The 13778-nt window shown below is 40.2% G+C and overlaps 1 protein-coding gene across 3 annotated transcripts in view; it reads left to right on the forward strand.

The window, feature by feature from the left end:
- LOC106035751 (interleukin-5 receptor subunit alpha-like) overlaps window positions 1–13778 on the forward strand; it is a 47239-nt gene that overhangs the window by 19447 nt on the left and 14014 nt on the right. For 2 of the 3 annotated variants that reach the window (XM_048081158.2, XM_013180792.3), the window contains exons 3-8: window positions 2038–2237; window positions 2610–2764; window positions 2875–3022; window positions 3612–3720; window positions 3852–4039; window positions 7149–7285. In XM_048081158.2, the coding sequence (XP_047937115.2) occupies window positions 2135–2237; window positions 2610–2764; window positions 2875–3022; window positions 3612–3720; window positions 3852–4039; window positions 7149–7285 (840 nt within the window). In that variant the 5' untranslated portion in view covers window positions 2038–2134. The remainder of the gene's footprint in view (window positions 1–2037; window positions 2238–2609; window positions 2765–2874; window positions 3023–3611; window positions 3721–3851; window positions 4040–7148; window positions 7286–13778) is intronic. The other variant, XM_013180791.3, reaches the window with a different exon arrangement.

The following is a 13778-nucleotide window of genomic DNA, read 5'->3' on the forward strand; positions in this document are numbered from 1 at the left end:
TTCTGTTACTCTTCTCATCTATGGTGGCATAAATGAAAATATGCATTCTTTGACAAGTAGTGTATCAAAAAGCCTTTTACATATGGATGGCTTTTTGTTTCCTTGTGATCACCTTGGGTGTTCTTATTTTACAGTGTTTTCCCTTTGCTGTATTCTGGGGACTAATGCATTGTGTATAAACATAAGAGATGTCCTGTGGGGTCAGCCCAGTCGTGCAGCTCCTATTTTGTCTGCAGCAATGGCAATAGGAGGTACCACTGGGATATATTCCACAATGTTGTCCACCTCTTGCAATCCAGCACCCACAGTTGCTAAATTAGAGATGTCAGAGTCTAACTTCATGCCTAATACTTTTTGGAACCTTTTCATAAACCTCCTTTCTGCCAGTTTGCCCAGTCCTATTCTCAGCCTGCTGATATTGTCGCCCATCACACTTCCTGTGGCTTCAAGGTGCAGGAGTTCATTATGCACTGAGTAGAGATTGCCTTCAGTGCTGTACAAAAAGTACTCCTAGGAACAAGCCACCTTTGGGAAACAACAGTGTTCTCTCCTGAAATGTCTTTCTTTGACTCAAACCGTCTCTTTTTTTTTTTCCCCTAAGTTTATTCAGACTTTAAAAATCTTTTCTCTGCCCCTGTGTTTTCTCTCTCCATTTGAATGCAGTTGGTTATATTGCCACACAGATGATTTCTATTTTTGTTTCTAACACCAGAAGCATTTGTTATTTTAAGATTTATTTTGTTCCCTTTCCTATTTTAAGTCCCTCTTCACTTGTGTTTTCCATAACTGTCATGTTACTGACAGCTACAAATATTTAATTTTTAACTTGTCTAGTGTTTTCCACCCTCATTTTTCCATTTGTACTGATTTAAGTACATACATGTTCCTAAGACTACTTTTGGTGGCTTCACCATGGGAATGGATGAGATCTTTATAACCACTACATGTTGGGTTATAAACCCTTGAAACCTTGTTTTCATTTTACATTTTCCCTGGCATTTACTCTTGCTACAAACAATACCATTCCAAGGGTATCATTAAAGAGCAGTGAGGGAAAGCATAGCTTACCCTGAACTGTCTTATTTCCCAGGCACACCAAGCAGAGAAATATACTTTTTTATTTGCTGTGCACATGGTCGAAAGCCCTGATTTGGCATGCATACTGCAGCTGTTGCTGCTGAGCTGTTGCTGTAGCTGAGACAAATACCAGAGAGAACCAGGTGGGGGAATCTCTATCTTAAAGCATTCTGTCATGATTTTTCATAGCGCTTCATGTGGATTTAGTACCGAAAATATTCAAAGCCATGGTAATTGAGTTAGTTGTTGTGTGAAAAGCCCAGAACACAGAGGCTTTGAAAAGCCCAGAACACAGAGGCTTATTAATTCTGTGGAGAACTGTTTGAGAGGTCATCTTACATCAAGAGAACTGCGTTTGAATGAACAGTCAACCATCAGAGAAGCATCAATGTGCATGTCTTTCTAAAACCAACTTTGACCAGTGTGTAATCTGTTTGCTCACTCTACCCCAAAGTTTGCAAATGTGGCATATTCTTGCTGATACTCACTTTTGAAAATGGCAGGATTCATTTCTCTTCTCCTCAGATAGCTACCATTCATTTTATCCTAAAGTAGATATCTAAAACAGGTAATGTGAATCACAACCTAGAAGTAACAGTTGCTCTACTGTCACTAGAGGCTAGAGGACTCCCACAGATACAGCTGATGTTTCTGTATCTATCTAAAGTTATCTCGGATGGTTCCCACCCAAGCTGTCTGCTACCAGGTACTGTCAGTAGTGTCATTTCTGTGATCTCGCCATGCAAACTAAAGAGCACCCCAATTCAAAACCAACTCAATATGGCACATGTATCATCCTTGGCCCTGGCACACAGTTAAAGACTAGGTTTAAATACAAACATCCTGGTAACAGAAGACACCGACCAACAAGACCCATCGACAATGAGTTATTTCATACTTACTTCCTACATTTTGGACATCATTTAAGTGGTTAAGTTACTGTTTCATATTATTTCACAGATGCAAGATGAAAACATCATGTTCTAAGAGCTTTTCCAGCCAAATTTGCAACTAAAGAGTCTCAATTTCTGCAGACCTGTGGCCCAGAGCAGTTGCTATGGCACATATTACATTTGTTCCTGTCGTGCTGATACTAACTTTATTACAGCATAAAACACTGTTTTCCATTAGCCTGGCAAGTGGACAACCAGACGTAGCGGGTAAGTAAAATATTAAGTAACAGTTCATCCTATGTTAGCCATCCCAGATGTCTGATCAGAACTTCTTTTCAAGGCTCTTTCTACAACCAGTGGATAGACATAGAGACCAAACCCATAGGAAAATTGTCCAGGATAGTTAAAAGTGAATCACCTGACATTTTGGGAGCTATAGATCAGTAAACATAAATCTCACTGTTAAAATCATATTACTGAATGTGACAACCTATTCCATGTGAGAACAGAGCTCTCGGGGATCTGATGAATGTGCAAGACTTACTGGGAGCAAAATCCTTTGTCTATGCAGTTGGGGGCAGGTCTTCCATGCCCCCATGTGTCATTATAAATGACAAAGTAATGTCACTATAATTGCAGATGATCTTGGGCTACATAATGATCTGCAGATTACCAAGTATGATTCCAGAGTTATTCTGTCCTGGAACAACAACCTGACAGAAGAAGAGACAAAGAAGTACAGTGTGAAGTATATTTTGAGTTACACATTCTTCAATACCTCTTATGAAAGGAAAGTAAGTTGTTCAACAGTTACACATAGTTTAAAGTGAAACCACATATTTGGTAAGTGAATTTGCATCATTTTCCTTTCAGTACTTAGTACTGTCTATCTTCCTCCTCTTAGGAAAGATTACAAGAAAAGAAAAAGATAATACGTCTTGAGTTACATTCTGGTTTTAACGCTAAAGTTAAAACACAGCTTTTTGCAAAAGAAACTGAAGAGCTAATTAAGGAGAGTGGCTGGACAGAATGTACTTACAAGGCTCCTCCAGGTCTGTTATTTCCTGCATGTTGTTAAGACATACAAGCACTCATGACAATATTCTGTCTTGGAGATCTATTGCTTCTAAAAGCCCATTTATGCCATTTTTTTTTGGTATGGATATAACAAAATGACTCATAGCATCTTGAAATATTATGGAATCATTTTAGACATGTTCAGATTCAGAAAACTAGCCCCGCTGCGTGAGATGTCAGAACAACCCAAGCACTCTCTCCATCTTCCCTGACAGCTCCTATGTCTGTTGAGATTGCTTTCTGTATTACCTGGCTTCAGGAAAACTTAAAAGAGTAGAGATCTTCAGCTAGTATTCCAGACATTTCTTTATTTTTTAATTTATTTTTTATTTTTATTTTTTTATCTTTTACTGTGTTAGTAAGGCTTTTGGTGGTAGCAGAAATGCTTCTCAGTTATCATGGCCTCAAAAGCTGAAAGACCCATTTGTTCTCATCCACCAGTTATCCTCCAGAACTAAGGACGCCTGATGGGTTTGTAAAGTCATCCATCATGTTGTTATTAGAAAATCCATATAAAATAAAATTCATATTTTCACTTTTTTTTTTTTGATTTCTTTGTTGCAGTATATATTCAGAATCTTTCATGCATCATATATAATATTTCTTTCTTCAATTGCACCTGGCACATTAAAGCGGAAGCTCCTGCACATATCCAGATTTTTTTTTCATACAGGTAAAGACCTTGTGCAAAATAAGTATCAAACTTTTTTTGTTTGTTTGTTTATTTGTTTAACCCAAGTCTATTATACCTTGTCTAAGGCCTGTTATAACTTCATCTACAACACTCATATTTTCTTCCCACAGACAGACAGAAAAATATTTTGAATGCCAGCAATATATAAAAAATGCAAGGAAGAAAAATATTGGATGCCACATGAAAGACATATATTTCCAGCCATCAAGAAAAATCAAATTAAATATATCTGTAACAGATCTGAAAAATAATTCAAGGGGACTTTCTTATTACAAAGCTTTTCTACCTCAGAAAATAGGTAAGTATTATCTATTACTGCCAGTTATGAAAAGTTCATTTATTAATTATTTTATTGGTCTTGAAGCAAAGAAATGAAAGAGGGAAGTGTGAAAAAGTCAAATATTATTTCTAACTTGCTATGCATTTATATCTCTGAGAATTTTACACAAAAATTAAACAAAAGTAATTGTGGCTCAAAGGCTTTTATTTCTTTTTCTCTGAAGTAATACCGTTGTTTATCTACAATTGTCCCTTAAAAATGATAGGATATTGTGAGAAAATGTTTTAAAGGTTTCATTCCATGCAATTTGAAAAAAAAAATACACTCTGCTTTTCTCCAGTTTTTCTCTTTTCTATCATTTTTTTTTCTTTTATAGTCCTGAGGAAAGAGATAAAGAAAAAGGAATATAAACCCACAAAAGTCTCACTAATAACTGATCTGAGAATATGAGTGTTCTCAAGTATCAGTAACATACCTATTTATCTATGAAGGCATTTTTCAGTTAAAATTATTTTGCCAGTGGTTTTTAACTACTGACAGTCCTGAATGATCAGATTAGTTTATTTTTCCTTACTTCATTGTGATGTTTGAATTAATCCCATTAGTGAGAAATTCTCCTGAATTTTAGCACAGATTGCAGACTCAAATACTTTAAATCATGAAAGTATTGATCATATTTCAGACCTGTGACATGGGAATTGGGCATAACTCAAATGAAAGCAAAAACTCATTAAAAACTATCAAATCTATCCTGAGCTAGATCTCTTTTACTCTTATACAGTATTCTCTTTTGTTCTCATACATTATAATTATTGGCTTTACCAAAAGAATTATACTGCAGTCAGAACCAACTAAAAGCAGTATGTTCTGTTTTAGCAAAATGACACATTTTCAAGGAAATAGTTGTGTTGTTCCCTATCCCCCCCATCTGCAGGACATTGTGTTAGGTGTTTCATAGCTGAACTGGGAGGAGCTCACCTCCAAAATGGCTGCCTGGGTCCCATCCCACCCCCTAGTCTCCCCAGCAGAGAAGTACATTTGGTCACAGCATCTGATGCTTCCCTGCTTCTCTCTCTGCACTGCATTACAATCTCCTCCCTCCTGTTCAGAGCTATATCACTGCCTCGCCTTTGCTGAGGCCAGGTCACCAGCACTTCCTCCCAGCCCATCTTGTCATTTCCATTGACTCATCAGCATGGCTGCATGCCAGCCACAGCTGGTTCGGCCAACAGCTTCCCCTCCTGTCCCAGTGTAGAGCAGAAACCTGCCTTGCTCCTAAAATCCATTGCCTAATTTTGGTAGCGTGCAGCAAGCCCAAGGGTGCTTGCAGGTGATGCTTTTCCACACGTTGCAAGTCACGGCATTTCCCTTGCAAGGCTCTAGTGTTGCAAGTCAGTGCTGCCTTCTCCCCCTGAGAAGGCAGTTGCAACCTTTGTACCATACTCATCAGAAAGGCTCTTTTGTGCTTGGTTCCCCTTCTTCAACAGGAGCACACCCAGCTGGGCTTCAGCCAACCTTGTCCTGGCACTCTCCTGGAGGTGCTGTGGGGTGCCAGCCCCTGCAAGCCCAGTTCTTTTCACGTACCATGACACGCTTCCTGACTAAGCAGGACTTGTGCTTGCCCTGTGCTGCATGCAGCCCAAGATAACTCAGCCCTAGCTGCCCAGGTGGCTGAAGAAATTGCCCTCTTCAGTGCTGCATTCCTACTCTCGGTACACTCACAGCAGGGTGAGATGCTCTGGAAATAATATCTCAGAGGTGAAAACAGGTTTTTACCACTGAAGAGGCCGAACACAAAATAGCTGCTGTTCACCTTCCTCACCTTTCATGGCTGGGGTACACCTCGACCCTCAAGGCTGGTCTGTGCCAATAGGGTCAGTTTCAGGGGCAGGCAGAAGAGAACAACTTTACAAGCCTGAGGTTGTGAAAGAAGCTTTTGCTAACTTTGTGGAGCCTGCCTAGGGCTCGTTACTCAGCGAGGAGACTTCTCGAGATGGGCAACAAAAAAGAAAAGCCAAACAGGAAACCTTAACATGACACACACTCTTGTAGAATGAGACAGGTTCATGCAGCTGCAACTGCAGGAAAACGCATACAGCTGCTTCATGGAGGAGCAGCGTTGCCACTCTCCCTCTCTTTCTCTGTCTCTATCTCTGTCTTCTTAGTGCCATGCTGCAGCCATGCCAGTGTCAGGCCTTACCAGTTCTGTCCCCGTGGCCCTGTGGTGAATACATGCCTTTGCTGGGAGAGCTTTTTTGCAGGACTGGAGCTGTGGTTCCTCCCTTTGTGGCAGCACAACAGCAACTGCAGAGGGCTCACACTGCCTGAGCACTCCAGCACACACCTGTACCTGACTGAGATCAGTGCCCCAGCACTTGCCATGCTGGAAACTGGTTATCTAAACCAAATGCTAAAATCCATGGAAACGAAACACCCCTTGCTACCAACCCTGCCCACCATCCCTGCACAAAACACATGGCCGCTGCATGCCTTGCAGTTCATGATGGGAAGTGGTGGGGTGGGGAATTATTCTTTTATTGTTTACATCTCCTAAGCCTGTCTTGCTCCAAAGGAAAGAATTTCCTCCATAGCAAGTGCTCATGTGCTCATTTGAAAAAGAAATAGATGTTTTAAGCATGTGTAGCAAAACTCATAAAGTGAATAATACTTGCCAGAAGCCGCTACACGTCAGTGAGAACTGAAACTCCATTTTTTCAAAGTTAAACCACTGGACTCATAGACAGACGTGGGATATCCCACAAGACACAGTGGAAATAATCCTAAACCGCCTAAAGCCTACTCCGGGGTCTTCTCGACACCCTCCAGAATTCAGGGAGTGAACACAAAGGGCCTGCTCCTCCTGCTCACCCTTGTTACCTTCCCTGGAAAGTTATATGAAAAAAAGACTGCTTCCCTTTATTTTGAGGCACAAATGGATAGCACTTAGTGAGCAGCACTTTTAAAGAAATCATCTTGTTCACTGAGTGCTTGCTCTGCCTGTGGGAAACTCCAGTTCAAATAGGCAGTTGTCTGTTGTAAAGACTGATGTAGTGTGTTGTTGTTTTGCATCAGCATAAATATGAGAAACAACATGAGGTACAGAAGAACTTTCTGTGCTTATTTTCAGAGAAACTCAACCCGCCGATCAACGTCTCAGTTTCCCTTGAAAACAGAAGTATTAAAATTCACTGGAAACCCCCGCCTACCATTGGTTCAGCAAGTAACAACTGCTTCATGTATCAAGTGAAAATAACGGGCCATAAGGTAATCATTCTGGGGGGAATGTACTTACTCCCCATAGCAAAATTTATATAAAAATGAGGCATACTTCGAGCTTAAAGGAATTAAAACTCAAACAAACTTTAAAGAAACCTTAAGATCATTCTTAAATAGCCCAACATTTTTTGTATTTTTGGTCAAAAAAAGAAAATCAACATATTTTAGGACGTTTTTTTCAGATTCATTTTTGCATTCAAGTGGACTGCTTTTTTGTTTTGTTTTGTTTTTTATTTTTCTTTTCATCTTGAATTTGAATTGTACATTAGCATCACTCAGATTAGTGATGTTTTGCTATTGATAAAAAGACATCAATTTGTGAAAACTGAGAAACAGAAGAAAGGGTAAAAACCTTTCATTCAGAAAGGTAATTTTCAGCCAGAAGAAGATGTTATTGAAAGATGCTAAATATCACTGTTCCCATATCTTTTCCGTCCAAAGATAAGACTTGCATATTTGACCTTATTTTTTTCATACAAGGAAAAACTGGATGGCTACAGTTCCACTGTAAAGACACTGTATGGCATGTTTTGCCATAAGGTTGTTGGCTAATATGTATTGGTCAGGCTCCAGCTTATCTCATTTGTTCTGGAACTGCAGCTATCTTCTTTTCTACAGAAATAGTATACAGATTTATTCACTCTTAGCAGCTCTTTTCCTTGTATCAATATTCACAGCTATTTTCAGAGTTTTTCTGAAGGATGTTAAACATTTTTAAATGTTATTTAAAAACACTGAAACACTTTATATCTTTTGTTTAGTGTTTGTTGAAATGTTCCTAGTGAAACAAATTAAGTTTTTGAATCTAAAGTATGTATTGCTTAAAAAAAAAAAAAAAAAAAAAAGATGCTAAAGTATTTTGTTTGAAAAACACTTGTAGATATTTCAAAACACTCCCCCACCTAGACAGAAACTGAAAAAGTGTTTGTTTTGAAGTGCAGCTGCATAATGTTGCATTTTAACAGGAAATTAATTACTTGTAGAAAGACAGTATTCATAGAATGATAGAATCATAGAATCACAGAATGGTTTGGGTTTGAGGGGACCTTAAAGATCGCCCAGTTCCTTCCCCCTGCCATGGGCAGGGACACCTCCCACTAGACCAGGTTGCCCAAAGCCCCATCCAACCTTGCCTTGAACACCTCCAGAGATGGGCATCCACAGCTTCTCTGGGCAACCTGTTCCAGGGCCTCACCACCCTCACAGTAAAGAATTTCTTCCTAATATCTAATCTAAACCTACCCTCTTTTAGTTTAAAGCCATTCCCCCTTGTCCTGTCACTCTACCCCCTGATAAAGAGTCCCTCCCCAGATTTCCTGTAGGCCCCCTTTAGATACTGGAAGACAGCTGTAAGGCCTCCCCCGAGCCTTCTCTTCAGGCTGAACAACCGCAACTCCCTCAGCCTGTCTTCACAGGAGAGGTACTGCAGCCCCTTGATCGTCTTTGGAGCCCTCCTCTGGACTCATTCGAATACTTCCATGTTCTTCTTTTGCTGGGTGCCCCAAAGCTGAACACAATACTCCAGGTGGGGTCTTATGAGAGCAGAGGGGGAGAATCACCTCCCTCTCCCTGCTCTGCTGCTGGCCACACTGCTTCTGATGCAGCCCAGGACATGGTTGGTTTTCTGGGCTGCAAGCACACACTGCTGGCTCATGTTGAGCTTCTCATTAACCAACACCCCCAGGTCCTTCTCCTCAGAGCTGCTTTCAATCCGTTCTCCACCCAGCCTGTATTTGTGCTTGGCATTGCTCTTAGCCAGGTGTAGGGCCTTGGATTGGCCTTGATGAACAGTGTAAAGTTCTCACAGGCCCACCTCTCAAGCCTCAGAACCTCACAGGTTCCTCTGGATGGCATCCCTTCCCTCCAGCACGCTGAAGCTGTTGATTAAAAGCATATGATTTCCTGCCATCAGAATAAAACTATGTTGGCTCTCAATGTACTCCTCAAAACTAAAACATCTTTGCTAATTTAAATTGCAATATTAATTTGTTGCTAAAATTTGTAATTAGGTTTCAGCCTTGCAAAGTTTTTCTCTCATACTTAACTCATGCTATATTCGGTGAATTATTCATGTGAAATCCATGTGAATCCTTGCAGGATGGTGCTCACAATTTACATGTCAATGTTGTTATTTCTATATACATCACTAAAATAATCACTTCTGTTGTTTACATACTTTATTATATATTTAGTGATCATTCATGTTGTATCAGCAGCTTCTCTTAGTTTTAACAGTAAAAAATAGAACAGTATTATAGTTTTGCTTATGCAGCATGGTGGCAATATGGTGGCATTGCCAGCTGGTGGTTTAAAATTAAATAGCAGTAAGAGCTGAAATGTTTTCAGGCAGATTCTCATTTGCACTCCCAAAGAGTTGAAGGCCAAGAACTTAACATATGATACTAAAAAGCTCAGATATGTGTCTGAATGTGAATTTTCTGAATCTTTGGTGTTTTCATTCAAGGTCTCTTTTAAGCTGTGTTTTTCTTCAAGAACCTAAATCTTAACTAACATGCCTGAATGCACAGTACTGTAGCAATAAAAGGCTTATCTAAGCTAATAAGACTATTAAAGTCTGAAAGAACATATGACTAAATTAATATATATCCATTCTTTGTTAGACACAGTAGAAAGGAAAAGTACAATAAGGTAGACACATTACTGGACACATAACACTATTTTCCTATATTACATCAGGGTTTATTAGTTCAGATGTTTAGTTTATTAGCTAATCCTCATAAACAGCTTCCAGAGCTGCATTGGATCTTCTCATATGCCCCCACTGCAGCACATGGAAAAGGTGTTTGGGTCTGTATGTGGATATGAGACCTCTCAATCCTCTTTTTTTTTTCTTTCTTTTTTTTTTTTTTTTTTCCAGAAGAAAGACAGGTAGTCTCCTTCTAGGCCACCTCAGCACATAGTTATCATCTCCTTAACCATTCCCAAGTATAACACTTCAAAACTCATGTTACATGCATCTGGGGGCTTTCTCTTGCCCTTTCACTAAGCTCCTAATCTCTAACAGCTGGAAGCAGAATGAGCAAGGGAGGTTCATGCTGGATCCTTGGTATGCTGCTCAGAAATGTGCTGGAACACTTCTGATCCCTTCCTGCCAATGCAAGCAGATTACTTTGCCATTTCAAGACCCAGAGCAAGTGAAGTAGAAGCAGGGAGGGCCAGGAGTAAGAGGTCCTTTGCCAGCCCAAGTGCCTGAGTTGAGTAGCAGGGTTCTGCTGTTTGCAGTTTGCTGCTGCTGCCCCTTTCCAGCTTCCTAACACCTCTTGCCCTCTGGAAGGAAATGTCAAATGCATTAGATTTTCCAGCATCTTTATTTACATGGAGTAAACCTCTTCTATTTTTCTTGTCTTACAGAGTTGTTCTTCTGTTTTGTACACATATGCAGGATATAAACAAAGCAAAGGAAACAAAAGGAAAATTGGGGTGCTGGTGGAAGAGAATAAACACCTACATTGGTGGAAAATTGTTGGGCTTTTTTCACAGATCAGATGGTTGGGGAGATAGGAGAGAGTCAACCAACAATAAAGTGTAGCATATGAGGGCACCAGCTAAGTGAGGGAGCTTTAAGGCAGATTTGAGGAGAATCAGCATCAACGGTAGTAATGGTTGAAAGGTAGTTACCTAGCAAAGTAGCACAAAATTGAGACACAAAGGTAAGGAAAAAACCTGCAGCAGTGTTACAGGAGACATGGGAGAGAGATGAGTGGAGCAAGACTGAAGTTCAGTTTCCTGGTCAAAGCCAGGTATTAATTGTTGTCAGATAGACTTAATTACTTGAGGTGTTAGGGTATTCCATAAACAGGGTTGTAGATATTTGTTTGATATTTATCCACCTAAGAGGATAATGATTAAAATATGTAAGTCTATATTTATTTATTCTGAATACCAGAAGAGGTGACTTCCTGAATACTCATGTGTACAGATCATAGAATCATAGAATATCCCGAGTTGGAAGGGACCCATAAGGATCATCAGGTCCAACTCCTGGCACTGCACAGGTCTACCCAAAAGTTTAGACTATGTGACTAAGTGCACAGTCCAATCGCTTCTTAAATTTAGACAGGCTTGGTGCAGTGACTACTTCACTGGGGAGCCTGTTCCAGTGTGCGACCACCCACTCGGTGAAGAACCTCTTCCTGATGTCCAGCCTAAACTTCCCCTGCCTCAGCTAAACACCATTCCCGCGGGTCCTATCACTGGTGATAATGGAGAACAGGTCACCTGCCTCTCCACTCCCCCTCGCGAGGAAGCTGTAGACTGCGATGAGGTCCCCCCTCAGCCTCCTCTTCTCCAGGCTGAACAGGCCCAGTGACCTCAGCCGCTCCTCCCTCTAGGCCCCTCTAGGGCCTTCCCTCTAGGCCCTTCACCATCTTCGTCGCCCTCCTCTGTACACTCTCCAACAGTTTAATGTCCTTTTTGTACTGTGGTGCCCAGAACTGCACACAGGACTCGAGGTGAGGCCGCACCAGCGCAGAGTAGAGCGGGACAATCACTTCCCTCGACCGACTAGCGATGCCGTGCTTGATGCATCCCAGGATACGGTTGGCCCTCCTGGCTGCCAGGGCACGCTGCTGGCTCATATTCAACTTGCTGTCAACCACAGCCCCCAGATCCCTGTCTGTGGGGCTGCTCTCCAGCATCTGATCGCCCAGATAATATTGTGATACAAAGAGATAAACCTAAAAAGTAGAGAGTTAAGTCTACAGGTGACTGAAAGCTAAGAAGGCTTAGCAAGCAGTATAGGGAATAAAATCTGAATTTGAAGTTTTGGGTAAGTTTTAAATCAACAAGACAAAACTGAGTAATAAGGAAAATCCTATGATTAGGATGTATAGGTTAAATCTGAAAAAAAAAAAAAAAAGGAATTAATGTGTAGGCAGTAAAGCTGAAGAAAAAAGGTCTGTGGATTACATTGAACCACAAACCAAGTCAACAATTCTACGTTATTACACAAAGGTCAAAAGCTATTAAAGTATATATGATAGGCATGTCACACGTAGGTCATGACTAATTCTCCCTTCTAGCTGCTAAGTTTCACCTGGAGTCTCAAATTGTGCTTTGGGCACCACCACAAAATATAAATACATTGTAAGAAAGTTCAGAGAACATTTACCCTAAACCTGTCCTTCAGTCTCCACCACCTGGAGCATGTTTTCAAAACTTTTGCTCATTTTGTCAACATTTTATGAGCGGAAGCTTTGAAGACATGCTTTAGGAGGACACCGTCTAGAGTAAAGGACTGTAAGTAACTTGTGTGAACCCTCCTCTGGTACATAAAAGGATATTAATGAGAGCATAAGTATCATACTCATGACTACTTGTGAGTAGGATAAATAGTAATTAGCTAAATTTGAAGCAAGAAAAACAGGCAAAAAGTTAGGAGAATTGTTCTAATTCCAAGGAAACTCTAGCAAGGCAACAGGTTTGCAGGCCTGCTTGGGCTGACTCTGCATTGAGTTACAGATGATAGGTTAGACAAGTATCCTCCAAGAATGGTCTGGGTAGAGCAAAAGTTACTGCACGTCATGACTGACATAAGATGGCCTCCAAAATTTTATAAGATGTCTTTCATTCTTGCACTTTGGTAATTTCTTACAATGACATGACCTTATTATTGGCTCCTTAGGAACAAATTTTCAGGCACAGAATGTAGTGAGCACTCAAACATCATACTTACTTGTAGTTTGCTGTTGAAATTCCTCATATCACACATTTTTACTTTGAAAAACTTAGCATGTGTACTTTTGGATCTGTTTTTGGCAACAGATCTGGAAAGAGGGTCACAAAGAGTGAAGGAAGAGAAAGAAATTGTGTGGTACACAGCCAAATCCATACTGTGATCAGTATAAGGAAAGCAGGAGGTCACCTTTTCTTAAAAGTTGCCCTCATTATGCTTTCCGAACTCCAAAGATGCAGATTCTGAGCCCATTTATTTCTGAGATGCATATTCAGAAATACTGAGTATTCTTCTTTGCCAATTCCTAACATTAATGCTAACTTTTCTGAGCAGAAGCTTCCTGCCTTTTTGCCTTCTCTTTTTTTTTTTCTTTCTTTCTTAATTTTTAGCATTGTTTGGTTATTTCACCTAGCTCCAGTTTTCAAAGTCGGTGAATGATTTTGAGAACCCTCTGTTATAGACTGTGGTGAACCTTGTATATGTTTTATCTTTCGAAGTGACATGCTTTCATTTATAGACACAATTAAAGATGTTTCAAAATAGTCACTAAAATAATGGACAACCCTCACCATTAGACAGTTGAAAACTGAAAGCTTTTTTCTAGCAGAAAACTAAAGACAGCACCCTAACCACAACAAAACCTTTGAAACTTGTGGATTCATTATTACTGTATTCATCCTATATTTGGTGTGAGAGAAAAAAAAAAGGAATAAGTGCTTTCAGATTCTGACCATTCAAACACAGCTGATACTTCCTTCCATCTTTTCAGTTTTAACCTCCTAATTT

Source organism: Anser cygnoides, chromosome 1 (assembly GCF_040182565.1).
Source record: "Anser cygnoides isolate HZ-2024a breed goose chromosome 1, Taihu_goose_T2T_genome, whole genome shotgun sequence".
NCBI classification, from domain to species: Eukaryota; Metazoa; Chordata; class Aves; order Anseriformes; family Anatidae; genus Anser; species Anser cygnoides.